Consider the following 15,820-nt stretch of genomic DNA (forward strand, 5'->3'; position numbering starts at 1 on the left):
AAATCAAGATTGAGGCTCAGACTTTCTGTCCGTACATGAGCATTCGATCGGCGTCGCGTAGCGGACGCGGGGTCCGGGCGCATCACACCGCTTGCGGAACCTCCGACGTCGAATGGTCCGCTTGCAAGTAGACTCACGTTTCGAAGAGCTTATTAGTCAAAGGGAGTCCCGCCGAGAACCCTCTGCGCGAAAAGGGAGAGCCGAGCTGCCGTCGACGCTCTGCAATGTCGAGAGTGAGAACCCCAGCCCGGAAGAAGATCGGCGGGAGCTTCACGCACACCTTAGAAACTAAAGGCGGCGTCTTCTGCGATTTCTTTGACGGCTCGGCGGTCTTCCCCGATTTCTTCCTTCTGGGATCCGGGAAGTCAACGATTATTCTTCACCGTTAGGCGGACTTTTCGAATCGAAGGATGACCCTCTGAGCCGAGCCTTCGACTTCGCCTTGAGTCGAAGCGCTCTCAGGTCTAAGAACCCTCTCGTGAGGAGTATACTGAATGGCGTCAAGGAAACTGTTCCCAACGCAAAATGGAGTCACTCTACTTACAAAGCAGGTGAGTTTCCGATGCGCTCCCTCCCTCCCCTGGTTTCTCTTGAGGGTATTCCAGTCGCAATCGGATGCCGAGAATCGTGTATTCATGCGGGACGTTTTTCCAATTACTCGCAGCTTGCCGCATGCTACCGAAAGGTTTATCCGCCGTAATTGGGCCCAGCAGAGCTAGCAGCGGACCACTGCTCGATTCACTGTGTTCGTCCTACAATCTACCGTTCATTGCCATCGGTCCGGAATTGACGTCCTCCTCAGACTCTCATCCGAGCCCAAAACGCGTAAACCTCCATCCCGCTACCGACATCCTCAGCAAAGCTTTTTTTGACGTCGCCAACATGACAGAGTGGAAAACCATCTCTGTCATCTACGATAGCGAAGATTGTGAGGACCATCACAATATTCTAATATCACAGAAGTGATCGTATCAAAGGAACGAATAAACACGCTTTCTTCGTCATCGATCAGCTCTCATTCGGCTGGCCTACCTCCTACGACAAGCTGCATCCGAGACTTACCTGCACTTTCTCCACGATTACAACTCACCGGTGACCTTGTTTAAACGGATCTTCCATCTGAAGGACAACAATATCGTCATCGATGTCGCTACCTCCCGCATCGCTGGATTATTGGAAGCTGCTCGAAAGGCTGGCATGATGACCGAGTACTACAATTTCGTCTTGACATCCTTGGTTAGGATCCTGGCAGATGAGGCCATTCTCATGGCGGATATTGGTTTGAATATCGAGTACTCGTTCCGATCCAGAGTCTAATCGATCCGAGACTTATGAGTATATTTGATCCTATTCCAGGATATGCACACGATGGACCTGAGCGCGTATTATCCCATGAGAGCCAACATCTCATTTGTGAAACTCATTGATCTCAACACTAGGGAAAACAATCGATTGATGAACGAATTCAGAATATTCCAACTATCTGATGGTATTCGGGACAACTTGGAGCTGACGGTGAGTGGACCGCTTGAGCAGACTCGGTGACTATGATCGATGCCCCCGGAGAATCTCGTGCGGAATTCAATCGCGCATGCTCGAGCTCCTACGAAAAATTCCTCGACGCCGTAATTTCGCGAAGGTCCTAACGATAGCCGATGACGAACTGAAAATATTGGCATTCTTCACAGACGGAACAAGCTCTTGTCGTGGATTCCGTGTCGTTCGCGGTTCAAACTCTTCAAGAGATGTCGATAGACCATAACATCGAAGGTCCAGAGCTCGATTGCACTTTCGGGGATCGTTGGAGACTCGGATACAACATCACAGATAGGATGCTCAGGGTACGAATAATTTTAGCGGATGATTTGATGAGCGCATCCGGGGAGCGTCGCCCGAAATGGCCCCTCCAACTCCTTCTTATCCTCTCAAGGACCCGTTATTTGATTCTAGAGTTCATTCCGCGGATTGACCGGAGTGAGCACGCTGAATGAACACGGTCAACGCACCTCGTTCCAGCTGGACGTCATCAGAGTCTTGTGGACAGGACCGACCAAGGTCAGTACTAGCTACGAATATATGTACACAGCTCCACAGAGTGCCCTTGAAAGTTGAATCGACGAAAATACCCGTGAACAATGTTCCAAGGTCGCAGTATGGGACACGCAGAATGGGATAAGGACTCAATCTACGTATCCCGAGAGCGTCATGAAGGAGCTCGAGAACCTCATGGCTTCGAAAGTGTTCAACGTCACCACAATTCTGGTGAGCAATTTTCCTCTTCATCAGTTTTCCCAGGAGCACGTCTCTTATCATCTGATTCTGAGTGGAGCGAGTAATCGCCTCAGCAGGGAGTCATCGCAAGTAATGATATCGACCAGATGAAGAATGGGAGATATAATTGGTTTTCCTCTCCAAAGAACGCACCCTATACAATGCTGAAGAAAGATCACGCGAGTCGCACTGGAAACGATAGGTTCGAAGGATTCTGTATGGAGCTGATGCAGACGCTCTCCGAAAGGGTCGGCTTCAAATACAGCATACAGCTTGTGAAGGACAACAGCTACGGAAGTCGTCAGCCCGACGGCTCATTCAATGGGATGATAAAAGAAGTCATGAATATGGTGAGCCTCAGTTCCAGCCCAAAGGGACTCTGATCCGGAGCTAGAATTCGCTCGGGGCAGACTTCGGAAGTTTCATCGACGAGGATTCGGACGAGAGTCGATTGATCATTGCAGGAGGCGGATATGGCGATTGTTGATTTGTCCATTACGGCCGAACGAATGCAGGTAGTGGATTTCACGCAACCCTTCCTCCGGACGGGGATATCGATACTGTTCAGCAAACAACAGCAGCGAGAAGACGTTTCCTATTTCCTGTTCATGAAACCGTTTTCATTGGAAGTTTGGATCTGTACGTTGACAGCTTTCACCGGTAAGTGATTCGCCTCCGGATTTGGACCCCAGAGGCAGGGATGGAACTCGACCATCTTGACATATTCGACTCCGAAAACACAAAATCCCTGGAGCACTATTCCGCGGGCTCACAGAGGAGCCGAGGCGGGCTTCGCGCATCCGGCCGAGTGTGGAAGATCTGTAGGGGGTGATGAGAAATCGAAGTGGGAGATTGCGCTCTCTCTCGGAAAATATGCGCGCCTTCATCGATGCAAATCATACGTCTTTGATCGAGAAGCGTTCAAGCTTGAAAAGTGACTTCTCCGAAGGCATAACGGTTTTCTACTACGTGACCGCAAGCATCAGTCCTAACGAGAATGCCGCTGTGGCAATCGGGGAGGAAATCAAGGACTACTCAAGAATGGTTCTGGACCAGGAGATGAAAATAGCCAGCCGGTTCTGGTTCGCCGTAGGCTCCATAATGCAGCAAGGCTCAGACCTCAACCCGGTGTAGGTGCCGCTAGTGACAGAATCAGTGATCAGATTGACCATAGCAGCCCGAATATGGAATGGGCCCGTTTTCGCATGAGGCCGATGAGCGAATTCTCACCCGGATTCCCCCGCAGATCCCTCTCGTGTCGGACTATCGCCTCCGTGTGGTGGTTCTTCACTCTGATCGTCGTATCATCGTACACAGCCAATCTCGCCGCGACCCTGACGGCTGAGCGGATGGTTTCTCAGATCGATTCTGCGGACGATCTGGCGCGCCAATCAGTAATCGAGTACGGTTGCTTAGCGTCTGGTTCCTCAAGGAAGTTTTTCGAGGTGAGCCGCGCCTCGATGACTCCACAATGCCATTTAATTCCACTCCCTCCCACATGAGCGGGAAGAAGTCGATGTCTTCGTGCAGTTGCTCAGAGGATCTCGAGATAACAGATGATTCGCCCCCTCAAGCAATCGACGAATAAGATCTACCAGCAGCTCTCGGACCACATGGAGAGAGCGAAGCCAACGGTGTACGCCAAGACCAATGCTGAGGCCATTCGACGGGTTCTTGGCGGCAATTATGCATATTTCATGGAAGCGACCACGATCGAATACCTGAAGGAGAGGAACTGCAGACTGACGAAAGTGGGAGGTCTTCTCGACAGCAAAGTAAGTGTCCGTCGTTTTAAGGCTCGACGATTCCACCTCGTAGAAATTCCATGCGATTTCCCAGAAAAACAGACTGAACATTATTCGACTTGGAGATCACTTGTCGCAATCGGCTAGATCCGATTCAACGGACTGGATATTTCATTGCTGGTCGAAACTCTGAACAGGGCTACGGAATAGCAACCCCGATGGGATCTCCGCTTAGGAAACTCTTATCGGAAGAAATCCTCAAGCTCGCAGAAACGGATTACTTCATTGGCCTGAAGCAGAAATGGTGGGAGTCAAACCAACCCTGCCCAGCCGCAGCCCCGCCGTCGGAAGAGATGGGCATGGCTGAGCTCGTCGGAGTTTTCCTCGTCCTGCTCGTCGGCTGTGTGATGGGAATCTTCATGATGTTCGGAGAGTTCTTGTGGGAAGCTACCTATACACCATATGGCGAAAGGGTGCGTCTCGAATGAATTTCTGATGCATTCTCGCACACGATGATTTCCGGAGACTGTTCGTAGAATAGACGGTAACGATATGAGTCCGTACCCTGTCTTTCAGTCATTGCTCGTGATCGAACTGTGGTGGGCTTTCAAGTTCGCCATATGGGGTGACGACAAGAGACCCCGGCCGGATGGGATGGAGAGGTACTTCGTTTCAGCGAAACCGGTAGAAAAATCTCCGCGGCCAGCGCTCGAGTATCGCGCCGAAGTTTTGGGAGACGTTGAGCAATGATTAGGCTGCAATCATGAAATCTCGGCCGACGACTTCGTTAGCCCGGCTTTCGAAGCGGGGACGCATGATGCCTTCTCCAATACTTCAGTACTGCAACCAATCTCCTCATCGGAGATCACGGACCACCTTGGGGACGCATGCTGATCCTTTTCACTACGAAAATACTTTCAGAGTCACTTGCAGGGGTAGCATGAGCACTCCGAGTCGCCTTAAAAAAATCTCCGTCTCCGAGCTAAGCTCATTCGGTCTTTCTTGTACTGATGGATGAATCGTGAATAGATTTTTTACTTATCGGACTCGCATCCGATATGATCTCCGTATGGCAGACTTAGATGATGTCCGATCTTTCACGCAGGGACCCCTATGCGTAATTACTGCCCGCACGAGCTTTATGGTTCGCACGAATTTGATCACTGAAAGAGCAGCACAGATTCTCGCAAGAGGGCCGGGGGAACATTTCCAGTGAAAAATAGGGCGTTCTCGCTCTTCTTGACGCTTCGACTCGTATTCTCTCGCATGGAAGGGGAAGGGGGGAGGCGTAAATCGACGTCGTAAGAGTCAATGCCTTAGCGAGATATACGGGGAGGTGAAGGAGCATCACATTTTCGGAAAAGCTCATTGTCGCTTGAATATATCTGAATCTTATTAGGAGTTCGGATTAGTCTTCGAGAGAGGTGTGGCGCGTCTCCGATCCAAAATGGACTGCTTAAAAAAATCGTGATCCCGAAGAGCGTGACGAGCTAATGTTCAGTCAAAGCAAGATAAAAAAATTCGCTCAACTCTGGATCATTTAGTCTTGCATCGACCGGACGAAGATGAAACTGGCCGTAGTGTTCGTCGTAGTCGCATTATCCGTCGTTGGTGAGTAACAGTAGCTTGCGCCTACGAGGACTCGGAGAACTCACATAATCATGAGCCGGATAGCACAACGATAAGCATATTGTACAGATATCAATAGATATCTACGTGAAGGTTCCCTATTCTGTCCGGCGTCTTAGTCCCTTGACGAGTGTAGTCTCTTAATATCAAATTCCTTCGGAACAGTGTCTGGAGGAGGCGCACACGGGAAGGTCAGATGCGGAGATCTCCCGATGGAGCTTCTCTGCAAGTACGAGCGCTTACGGAGGGCATGCACCGTGAATCCACGAGACTGCAGACGGGGCAGAGCACTCGCGTTCTACCAGAGCGACATACCGAGTCTAGAGATCGCGACTAACAACAATAGAGAGAGTAGCAACTACCTCTACAATCAAGTATACGGTCGATGAAGAAATCCGGGACCGATTCGCTCGTCAGGAGCGGAGTCTCGATGACCCTGAATAAAAAGCTTCAAATCCGCTCCGTACATCATTTACAAGATATCCTATAGCCCATCGTAGAGGTACGTGTCTGTGTTCTTGTCGATGTTAGTGAGTGAGCTTGACGGAGCGCCGATTCGCTCTCAAAGGTGCGGATTTCTGTGGGTACCGGAATGGATCTTATCCGCCATTTTTTACTCTGACGACAACTCTCGGTTCTTGTTGGCTGGGGATCTAGACGGAATAAACGGAAGAGAGTGCGCGGGAAAAAACGGAGGTCCTCGGCGGGGACAAGTAGAGGAGTCTGATTTATCGGTCCCTGCTCGAGGTTCTTAGAATCATGAAACTTGTTTTTCCTTTATGGTCTTAGTGTGGTCTTTATAGTTATATAAGCTGGTAGAGACTCGAGCTCCGTTGCGGGCCCACCGAGCAGGGATGGCATCCTGCTCACGCATGCTCCAGAATCGGGATGTCTTTGAGCTCCGCGCTCTCCACCAGCTTTACAACATTGATCCGGTGGACATATTTTTCAAGGGCCGAAAACTTGCGGAATAGATATTCTCTGACCGAAATTCGTCGCAAGCGTCGAACGCTGACCGCAGCCGCCGATTCCCATCCAACATTCGCCCCTTCGAATGGAGAAGCCTTTTGGAGGATGGTGATGACTTACACACCTTCAATCGCGGTAAACGACGCATGGAATGCTCGGAACGCAAACGAATGATGTCACGCAAACGACTGATGTCATACTGTTCATTATAGATTGATCGCGGGGAAAACCGTCGAATTTCACCCGCTCAGCAGACTTTCGAGGACTGACCGAAGAGCTGTCCGAGAAGTCATTGACTTGCTTGATAACTTGCCCCGCATTGAGACGAGAAGACTCTCTGAGCGATGATCCCGAGGTTCTGCGGACCCAGGCATATTGTGTACACCGGAGAAAGTGGATGCGTCAAGTGGCCTCTCGGTTCGGGATAAGGATGCTTTCCAACGTCTCAAGGAAGTCCTTCCCCCTCAGGGGCGCTTGAGAGAGACAACCTCAATGATGTATCCTGTATGAGTCTCTTAGAGATCAAAATTTTCATCGGGGTTTCGCCGTGAGGCAATCGACAGCTAATTTCACAGCTCATCTCGTGCTCTCCAATATTTCGGGCGGAATCGCGAAAAATCCTGGAGATTTTCCGTCGAATACGGACGGCCCGGAATTGTGCTGTTTCGGGCTCTCATCTCGTTCACTATGATCGCGATGCGAACCACATCAGAGCTCAGAAGATAGTCCACCGCCACTACATTCGCACAAGCCCACTTGCCAAAGAACATACGGTCGATGCGACGATTGATTTCCGGAGAGAAGTATCGCACGCCTCCCTGATTACGGAATATATTCCTCATCAAACGGAGACCAGGTCTCGGGGTGAGCTGGCCTTTGGTGACGGTTATCCCGGAACTTTTGGCGACTTCCGAGCAGAGTCGTTGATCGAAGAAGAGTTCCAACTGAGAGAAATCCTCGGTGTTCGGCCAAAGGTGAGTCGGAGAGGGCCAGAGACACTTGGTCAAGTTCTGCATGGGATATATCGACGACACGATCAAACGTCTGTTGGATTTCCACATTTCTCCGAATGTCAATTCGGGGCTGAAAGGGCTCATGTGCCTCCCGAGGATGTCAACGAGGAGTTTCCACAGCTCCAAATGCAGAGTTATGGTCCAGAACCAGTTTCCCTTGATCTTGAATTTATGCAGATCTATCAGCACAATCTCCTCTGTGGAATCCAGGAAATCTCGGATATCCATGGCGATCTGCTTCAAGGAGCCGAGAGTGACGAACGATCCATGATAGCTCCAAAACTCTGTACCGTCGCATGCTTTGCCATCGATCCCGCATTCGCTCGGGGATCCCCCACGGTTCTGTCTGCGTTTCGGCGAGAAGGAAGCTCTCAGCTCGAAATACCGAGCTCCGAAGAAGAGTTGATTGAAAACGGATTCGTCCTGGCACTCTACGAACTGCGTCACCCGCGAATGCGATCGATGCGGTACGTAGTAATTATACGTACCCGAGTTATGCGTTCCTGGGATGAAGGCGTGACGCACTTGTACGTTTTCCAGATATTTCCTCGATTTTTTCATCCAAAAAGGGAAACCTCTGAAGCAGTCATAGCTCGAAATTCGAGAGCGACGATCCAGGACGGCCACCCAGTAGAACATGCACTTCTCGCTCAAGTTTTCCGTTCCGTTGAGCTCCACTTTCGGTAGCAGGTAACGGGTGAGAAAGTAACCCGAGGTGTGATCGAGAGGCGAGATACGAAGCAAGTGATTCGAGACGTCATCGTCCTTGGGCTCTCTGTCGTAAAGAGCCAACGACACGTTTTGATGGATGTTGTACCATCGGATTTCAACGTATCGGACGCTGGAGTCATTCTCCGGGCAGCCGAATATCTTCCTCAGGTCGAAATTTCCACGGGGAACGCCGGGAGAGGCTGCTATGAATACTCTTGGGCTCAGGTTGTCTGAACACTCGAACAGCTTGAAGTGGGAGATGATCTCAAAGCAAGCGAGGATTACCGGAGTCGACGAAACTCTCATGTCAGGTCACCGCAGCTCATGACTTCGTTTTCATGATTTCCCGAGAGAAGATAGTCGGAAAACATCATTGGGAGCTTGCCATCACCACGATAAAATTCAACTTCTTATCCCGTTTCACGGCGGCATTCGTGAGATTCGCTGTTGCTCTTATTCTATATACTCTGTTACCTAATTTCCTCTGGAACATTGTTGCCGCATTGAGCGCGTCTCTTGTCTCTACACAGGAGCGGAAATTCGGAAGCCTATTCATCGTGCCCCAGCCCGGCCCCCATGCCCATCATTCGAAATTCACAATTGATTCTCGCTCCGGCCCTTCCGAACTGGCCGGAGTCGAAGGAGCACTCCGCTCTCAACGCGCCACTAAGTCAGCATCAACGGTCGAATCCCGCTCGTTCTAAGTCCTCTGTGCGGTGCGCAGCGCGCGATTCCTCCGCCGGCGTTCGGACGTGCACGTCTGTCCCAATTATGAGCCACGCCAAAATCGGCAGCGACGCGCGGCGCCTCGAGCGTTGACCGCTCAGTTGAGACTCGACTTCCGAGTGGTGCGGAAGTGCGGAAGTCCGTTGACTTTTTTGGAGAGCTCAAGTGAGGCATTCTCGGGAATTCGATGTTCCTCGTGCATGAAATCTGATCCATTCGTTGCGTTCTGCTGAGAGCTATTATCAGAGACGATCCCTGTTATCGGGTGAGAGACGCTGATTCCCTCTCATTCAAATCGATCAGTTGCTGCGTCAGCACTGGATCTGGAATTTGCCTCGCGTAGAAGAGGGTGAATCTCGAATTCTTCTCTCGCCCGCGTCTCCATCTCCTTGTACGAGTGAGTTGCGTTCCGGATTTAGACAGCTCCGGAAATTTCCCTCGAAATCCTCTGCTCGCTTGTCCCTCCCTCTGTTTGGCTGACGGAGACGTCCAGTGCGGTTCGAGACTGGCGAACAATGGAGTCCTCTTGGATGTTCTCCGTAAATCATCTCGGCGAGTGGTCGCCTCTCTGACAATGAGATACGGGGGAGCGCCTGCATACTGCATATCGTTCTAGATATGCATATCGTTGGCGGGCGGCGGGCTCAACGCTCAACCATCCTTTAGATTCCGGCGCTCGAATCGGTACCTGAACTATGCTCCTTACATCTACATGTTGGAGCGTCGCATTTTCTACCTCTGACGCTGATTCTTGTCTGGGAAACTCTGGAGCAGTCTCGGGATATTCGCGCGGTTCTGCCCTCTGATTCTAGTTTTCGTTCCTAATTCACTCATTCTGTCGTTGTCACTTCGTTCTCTTCCGCTCAGAGATGGTTTTCTAACGGTCGGTGCACTGTAACGGACGAACGACGAAGCGGCGGTTAAGGATAGCCATTATCGCTGCGTCTCGTAATTTGGTGAGGCGATTTCGCTCAAGTAAGCCTTTTGCTGGAAGGGTCCTTTATTCTCTCGTCGTGTATCCGCTCGTGATAGAGCTGCGTCTCTAGAACCCCACCGTAACCTGAATCCTCTGGTGTAATGTGTCTCTTGAGCTTCGATAAAGGCTGTGACGCGTTCAGTGCATGGCTTCGTAGATTGGAACCCGATGCGTCCTCGAAATTCATGCTCGTCTCATTCTCTCAAACCACAGGAAGACACCCGTGGATCTGAAGGAATTCATCATGGACGGAAAGAGCGCAGAGAGCGATCTTTTAGATGGTGCTGCGAAGGAAAAGCAAGCTCGCCCGAAGCCCTACAAGCATCTGGTGTATCTCCCTCATCACCTTGGACCCGTGGGTGGCTGGAAGCCTATCCGTATTGGGAATCTTGGGGCCGCGCTCCGTGCCGGTAAAGGGAGCATGTCCGGCAAAATGGACCCTCTTCAAATGCCGCCGTCAGATGTTGGAGTCACGGACTCTGATCCGAAGCCCTGGGGGTCCGATAATTATTGATATTTGTCATCAATCGTCTCTTATGAAATCCCTATCATACGCAACTACTCGGGTGAAGACCAGCTTGGGTTGCTTCTCTTTTGTTGGAGGACGGAAAAAATATATGCCCCATTCCCTTCATCAAACTCTCTTCTCTCGCTGTCGGACGCGAGATATAAGCGGATAATCGGGCTCTCTCGATTTCGCTTGCGCGAGTACACTGGATTGCGAATTAAAGGGATTCTACTGTAAGAATCGATAGCAAAATCTTCCACACCGCCAGTACTCTCGAGCTGAATTCTTCTGGGCGACTCATCCGTAAGATGATGTCCGTTCCTCGAGAAGCCACTGAATTTCCATGGAGAGCCTTGGGCGAACCCCCGTTTTCATTTAGCTGCGGCGGAGAAAGTCTCCGACCGAAGATGGAGAAATAAATTAAGTGATCAGCTTCATCTGTTTTTTCATTTCAGCGCTATATCATTGAGCGTCGGAATGAGAGTCGATTTCAATAGGTCCGAATGTCCCTGCCTATCTCTGTGTGAGAACAGGACATTTCCCTCGGTAGAGCATTCTGCTTTTCCAGATCGCGTCTTGGAGGAATTTCTCTCAGGACTTCCGACGGGATACTCGGAATGTTTCGGCTCGGATGTTTTCGAACCTAATCAATATGCGCGGTCGATGGGAATCGTCGCGTAGAATTAAGATCCAGGTTCCGAGAGAGGGAGCTCACTGAAAACCTCTGAGAGGTCAGAAATTAAGTTTTCATTCTTGTCTCTCTATCGTTCGAGTTGGGCGGACCCGTTTTTTTTGCAGCTTTGAGGCTGTTTCAACATTTTCAGCCATGGGGAATCACAGTATGTTCGGCACAACTCCCTCACGGAACACTGGAACGTGAGGGAGCTGTACCGAGGGGTGAATCGGAGATACGACGCACTCGGGCCAGCACGATCGTGTGATATCTCAGCAAGCGGCTTGTTTGCCTCTTGAGTTCCGACTTTCTATATCTTCTTCGCGGGAACCTATGACCCTGCTTACGATGGGTCCATTTCTCCAGATCAAGAATGCTGGGACTCGTTCGACTTCGTTGCACCATTCTGAGGATATGTCCACTTTGAAGCACTCATGGGTATACATCCTGCTTCGACTCCTGAAAAAAGGTTTGAAAGATGTCCCTGCAGTGCCTGCAGCCAGAATCGCGGCACATGACGACGACGGGCTGGGAGCTGCAGAGCGCTGTTAGCAGGACATCACTGGATGTGTGGACATCACTGTCCTCGACAACCTTGTTGCAGCTGACAAGAGCTGTGAACTCATGACGGGCGAATGAGAAACGCTTCCTCGCGACGGAATAGTATTTCCTGACTACCTGTGCTCGAAGACAGAGGCAGCCTTCGGGATGAGAATATCTGGACTCACCGAAACAGAACGCGTGCTGTGAACTCATCTACATATTCTGCAGAAAATTCTCAATTTAAGTTCCTGTACGCTTCTCTGCTATCTCGTCATCGAAGGCAATAGCGGCCCGGATCTCCGAAGGTTATTCAACTAAGCGCATAGGAGTCGTGGCACGACTTTCTTCCGCGAGGAGCCCCTGAGGCAGGTGATCCCAAGCCTCTTCGTCCCGCGGAGCCCCTGGGGTTCCGCGAAACTCGTCGGAGACCCCTCCTACAGGTCCCGCGGAAACTCTCGCCGAATTCCCGAGTCATTTTCCACGCTTCCCTGTGTTTCCTGCGCTCGAATCGTCCTGTTAGACCGCGGCCCTTGCTCATCCGCTCGAGCGGCACCTGCCTGGAATCGCGGAATTAGCGGTGGAAATTAAACATAATACTCGGACAAAATATTCCTCAGTGAAACCGGCGAAATATCCCACGGAAGCCAAGGAATCTTCTCGCGGACCCCAATAATCTTCTCGCTGAACCCCGGAAATGTCTCCGCGGAACCCCAGGCTTCACCGCGAAAACCCGCTGCGGAACCCTGAAAATCTTCCCCCGGAACCCCGGTGGGGATCCACTGCCCTTGGGGTCCGAAAGCGTTCCGGTAGCCACAGACGATACGGTAAGTGTGTCGGTGATGATGTTTGAGGCAAGAGTATCCCACTAAGAGCAGGGAGAAGGGCTTGAAAAAACGATTCACATGGAATCACTTGATAATCATAACGTAGCAATTCGCTGTTTATTTACAAAAATAATCAGTATATTCCTTCGCATCTGTCGGAATTTATGTCAGTATTCTTGATAACTATGTTGTAGTTGTTGTCAGTCGGTGAAAACCGGCACCAAGTCAGCATGTATCGTTCAAGAAGTATGTGCGACGCTGGTAAGAAGCCAATATCTAGTTTGTCTCATCCTCATATATGAACAATGACGATCACGGAGCGAACGGAAATGCACAAGGTTCAAATTTTTCGTCTCACAATCTCTCGGGATTTTCTCCCCGCATCAAATCACTTTCCATCAAGATAGTCTCAAACAGATCAGGGAATTTCGTGTCTCTTTCCAGCGTCGGGTTTGAGCCGTACAGATTCACAATAGATCGCTCGCTAAGACGATAAAGGTTGCAATGCTAATAGATTGAAAGTTTTTTTTTCACATCTTCCACATCAAATTGATCTCAGTGATAAGACCGCATCGCATCCGATGATTTCGACGTCCCAATCTCGAGGACTAGACACTGCCAGACCATGGAGGTCTCAAGGCTTGCAGACCCCAAGATCAGAAAGGGGTCTGACAGATGATAGCGACAGTAAGTCTTCAGCAAAGGAGCGCTGAGAGGACTTCTTGCCAGCGGGGCTCGGCTCGAGAAATCTAATTTCTCGGTCCTAGAAGTTCGGCGCCGCCCTTACGATGTCCATAAGCTGCCGGGGATTCCGTCGCATCATATCGTGCCTTCTTATCTACGTGTACGGCCTCTGAGGTAGCCGTAGGAGATTGATGAGATGGGACAGGGCATGCAAAAAACGTCTTTCTCCAATTTTTCCCTGAGGTGGCATAGTCGGACAGGAACTACACCGATCGGCAGCTTTTGATTTGGTAACTGCCCTCGGAACGAGGATCAAGACTGTAACGTTTCCACTGTAAAGTTTGACTGGCTCTGAGCAGGTTACGGTCCCCTGAAAAACTCAGGGGACATTTCTTCTACGGTTTTCCTTCCGAACTTGAAAGAAACCTCATCAACGAAATTCTTCTTCGAATCGATTTTCTAATTCCGGCTGGTTTGATTGCGAAATTCAGTTCTTGGTTTCTATGTATTTTTTGGCTTGTTAATCCCGAAACGCGATGAATGATCATCCGGAGCAATTCACACTCAAGTCATCACGAGCTCTCGTAAGCACTTCAGATTCACAGGGGTCTCTCGCAATCATTTTCTCAACCGAATCCATTTCAGAGTAGTTTTATGTACATCGATAGAAAACTTATTTCATCTGCTGGTTTGCGCAAATTCAAGGAGTCGGATACGCACTTGCGAACTTCAGAGAATCCAATGCGGGAGCAAATGTCATTCTCTCTGTTTCTCGTCTCACTTCTTTTGGGATTCTCTACGTTCAGGCTCTCAGAAAGCCACGATCAGAACGATTGTCAGTGTTTGTCGGTCAGAGAGACTCAAGGGACTGATGAGGTCTCTTCGGTTCAGTCGATCGTTTCACTTCAGATAGAAGAAGGCCGCTCTAATGCCCGCTCGCTCGACGATAGTTGAGGAAGCACCAAATATGGAGCGACCTCCGACTAGTTCCGGGTGGATGCTACCGTGATGATCCAACACATCTTGACGAAAACTGGTAAAAACAGTTAAGCACCGTGAAAGCACATCACTTAAGATCACAAACGACGTCCCTCCCGTTCTCTCTCGGTTTCCACTCTCGTGCCTGTTCATTCAGTATCGCTCGATTTCATTTCCTCGCCGGAACTTAACAATCTACTTTCAACCCCCTCACTCTCAATGAGATGGGGTTAACTTCCTTTCACTTCCTCTCTCTCTCTCTGCTTCATGTTGCACGGAGCTCTCTCGGGAGTGCACAGTCCCACAGCATGCTGACGGTCCAAGTGAGTTATATCATCTCTTCTGCACGGGCCGAATGCATCTACATGGATTGTTTTCGAGTGACCCTCACCGATGTTTCCGCATCGCAGCGATGCGAACTGCGGGACATTATCTTTCAACTCGAGGGCTCTCAAACCTCAACATCGTTTGCGCTCAATTGATTGCACCGGAAGAATTTCAGCGGCTTATGAGCAGAGTGCCACACAGCTCAAGTAATGATCGTGCCGGTTTCGTTTCCCGCAGGGTATTTGTATATAGAATAACCAAATATATATATAATAATATATATAATGGTATATAATTTATATATATTCATGCGATTCTTTATATATATATATTCGTTCTATTTCAAAGAATATCCTTAACCGGTGATATCCAGTTCTCCCCCGGGGGAAGCCGTAGAAATTAGATTGGCTTCCCCTCCCATGTAGTATCGCTCCATTCCCAAGTTCAAGGAGCTTCCCCCGTCTTTTTCCCGTCCACTAGAAATCATCCATAGGTTCTGAATAATTCTTCCCGTGACGACCGGCAAATATATATTTGGGTATCAGGTATTCTCTCAAGAGCTCCTCAAGCTTCCACAAATGCCAGGCTCATAGTTGGGTAGATCTAAGATGTGATCGATAGCGGCATTCAGCTCTGCGGAGAGTAATATAGCTAGGGATACATAGGTACTCTGATGGATATGTTGCTGAAGACAACGTTAACAAGGAGTCGGAATCGGACAAGTTATACGAGGGGCTCCCGGATAGACCTTGGAGCAGGGTCGTGGACGTTCTCACTCCTTATATATACAAACAGTAGGGTCAGCTAGCAACAGAAATTTCGACGATACTTAACCCGCTGCTCTCCCGAAAGCAGCGCTGCGAGGGGACGATTCTCGTGATTCAGCTACGGGATAACAATGATCTAGCTCGCTTCACGATTTGCCTAAGAATTCACATCAGTTTCCATCGGGCATTAGACGGGTAGACATAGTATGTACAAAGAAGCCAGCTGGCCTGTCGTCGGCAGTAGCGAACTTTAGTTCTAGTGGACGAACTGGTGGAGGAATATAGGTATGATCACGATTTGGAGCTGAGTGGCGCACAATGATTCTCGGAGGTGATGACTCAATGAACCCAAGAGCGAGATCCCTGAGACGGTTGAAGATGGACTTGGTTTTGAACTGGAGCTGCGGATTCCGTGAAGTTGAAGTCTAAAGTCCCATCGACGCTCAACTCGTGCTTGATTACCTGTCGAGCGAAAA

General features: G+C 49.9%; 3 protein-coding genes across 3 annotated transcripts in view; 1 reads left to right on the forward strand and 2 right to left on the reverse strand.

Annotated features, from left to right (window-relative positions):
* The first annotated feature begins 224 nt into the window (after positions 1-224).
* On the forward strand, positions 225-4,766 carry LOC100899547 (glutamate receptor ionotropic, kainate 2-like). Its single transcript, XM_003741222.3, has 15 exons — positions 225-294; positions 390-551; positions 665-928; positions 1,013-1,236; positions 1,357-1,515; positions 1,689-1,841; positions 1,951-2,055; positions 2,146-2,262; positions 2,418-2,621; positions 2,736-2,931; positions 3,221-3,401; positions 3,518-3,716; positions 3,846-4,046; positions 4,214-4,489; positions 4,593-4,766. Exons 1-15 carry the CDS (start codon positions 225-227, stop codon positions 4,764-4,766), a joined length of 2,685 nt encoding a protein of 894 aa, XP_003741270.2.
* Positions 4,767-7,183: 2,417 nt separating this feature from the next.
* Positions 7,184-8,644, reverse strand: LOC100899690 (uncharacterized). The gene has a single exon (XM_003741223.1). It carries the CDS (start codon positions 8,642-8,644, stop codon positions 7,184-7,186), a length of 1,461 nt encoding a protein of 486 aa, XP_003741271.1.
* A 7,039-nt stretch (positions 8,645-15,683) lies between these two features.
* Positions 15,684-15,820, reverse strand: part of foxo (forkhead box, sub-group O) — a 30,930-nt gene continuing 30,793 nt past the window's right edge. The window contains exon 5 of the mRNA XM_029110865.1: positions 15,684-15,806. Coding sequence (XP_028966698.1) covers positions 15,684-15,806 — 123 coding nt within the window. The remainder of the gene's footprint in view (positions 15,807-15,820) is intronic.

Source organism: Galendromus occidentalis, unplaced genomic scaffold (genome assembly GCF_000255335.2).
Source record: "Galendromus occidentalis unplaced genomic scaffold, Mocc_1.1 scf7180000077128, whole genome shotgun sequence".
Classification (NCBI taxonomy): Eukaryota; Metazoa; Arthropoda; class Arachnida; order Mesostigmata; family Phytoseiidae; genus Galendromus; species Galendromus occidentalis.

What these genes read in the sequence shown, in the direction of transcription:
- LOC100899547 (XM_003741222.3), top strand. Translation starts at nt 225, where the DNA reads ATGTCGAGAGTGAGAACCCCAGCCCGGAAGAAGATCGGCGGGAGCTTC. An exon ending in TAAAAGAAGTCATGAATATG is followed by an intron (nt 2,622 to 2,735) that starts GTGAGCCTCAGT and finishes TGATCATTGCAG; the next exon opens with GAGGCGGATATGGCGATTGT. An exon ending in CCTCAAGGAAGTTTTTCGAG is followed by an intron (nt 3,717 to 3,845) that starts GTGAGCCGCGCC and finishes CGCCCCCTCAAG; the next exon opens with CAATCGACGAATAAGATCTA.
- LOC100899690 (XM_003741223.1), bottom strand. Translation starts at nt 8,644, where the DNA reads ATGAGAGTTTCGTCGACTCCGGTAATCCTCGCTTGCTTTGAGATCATC.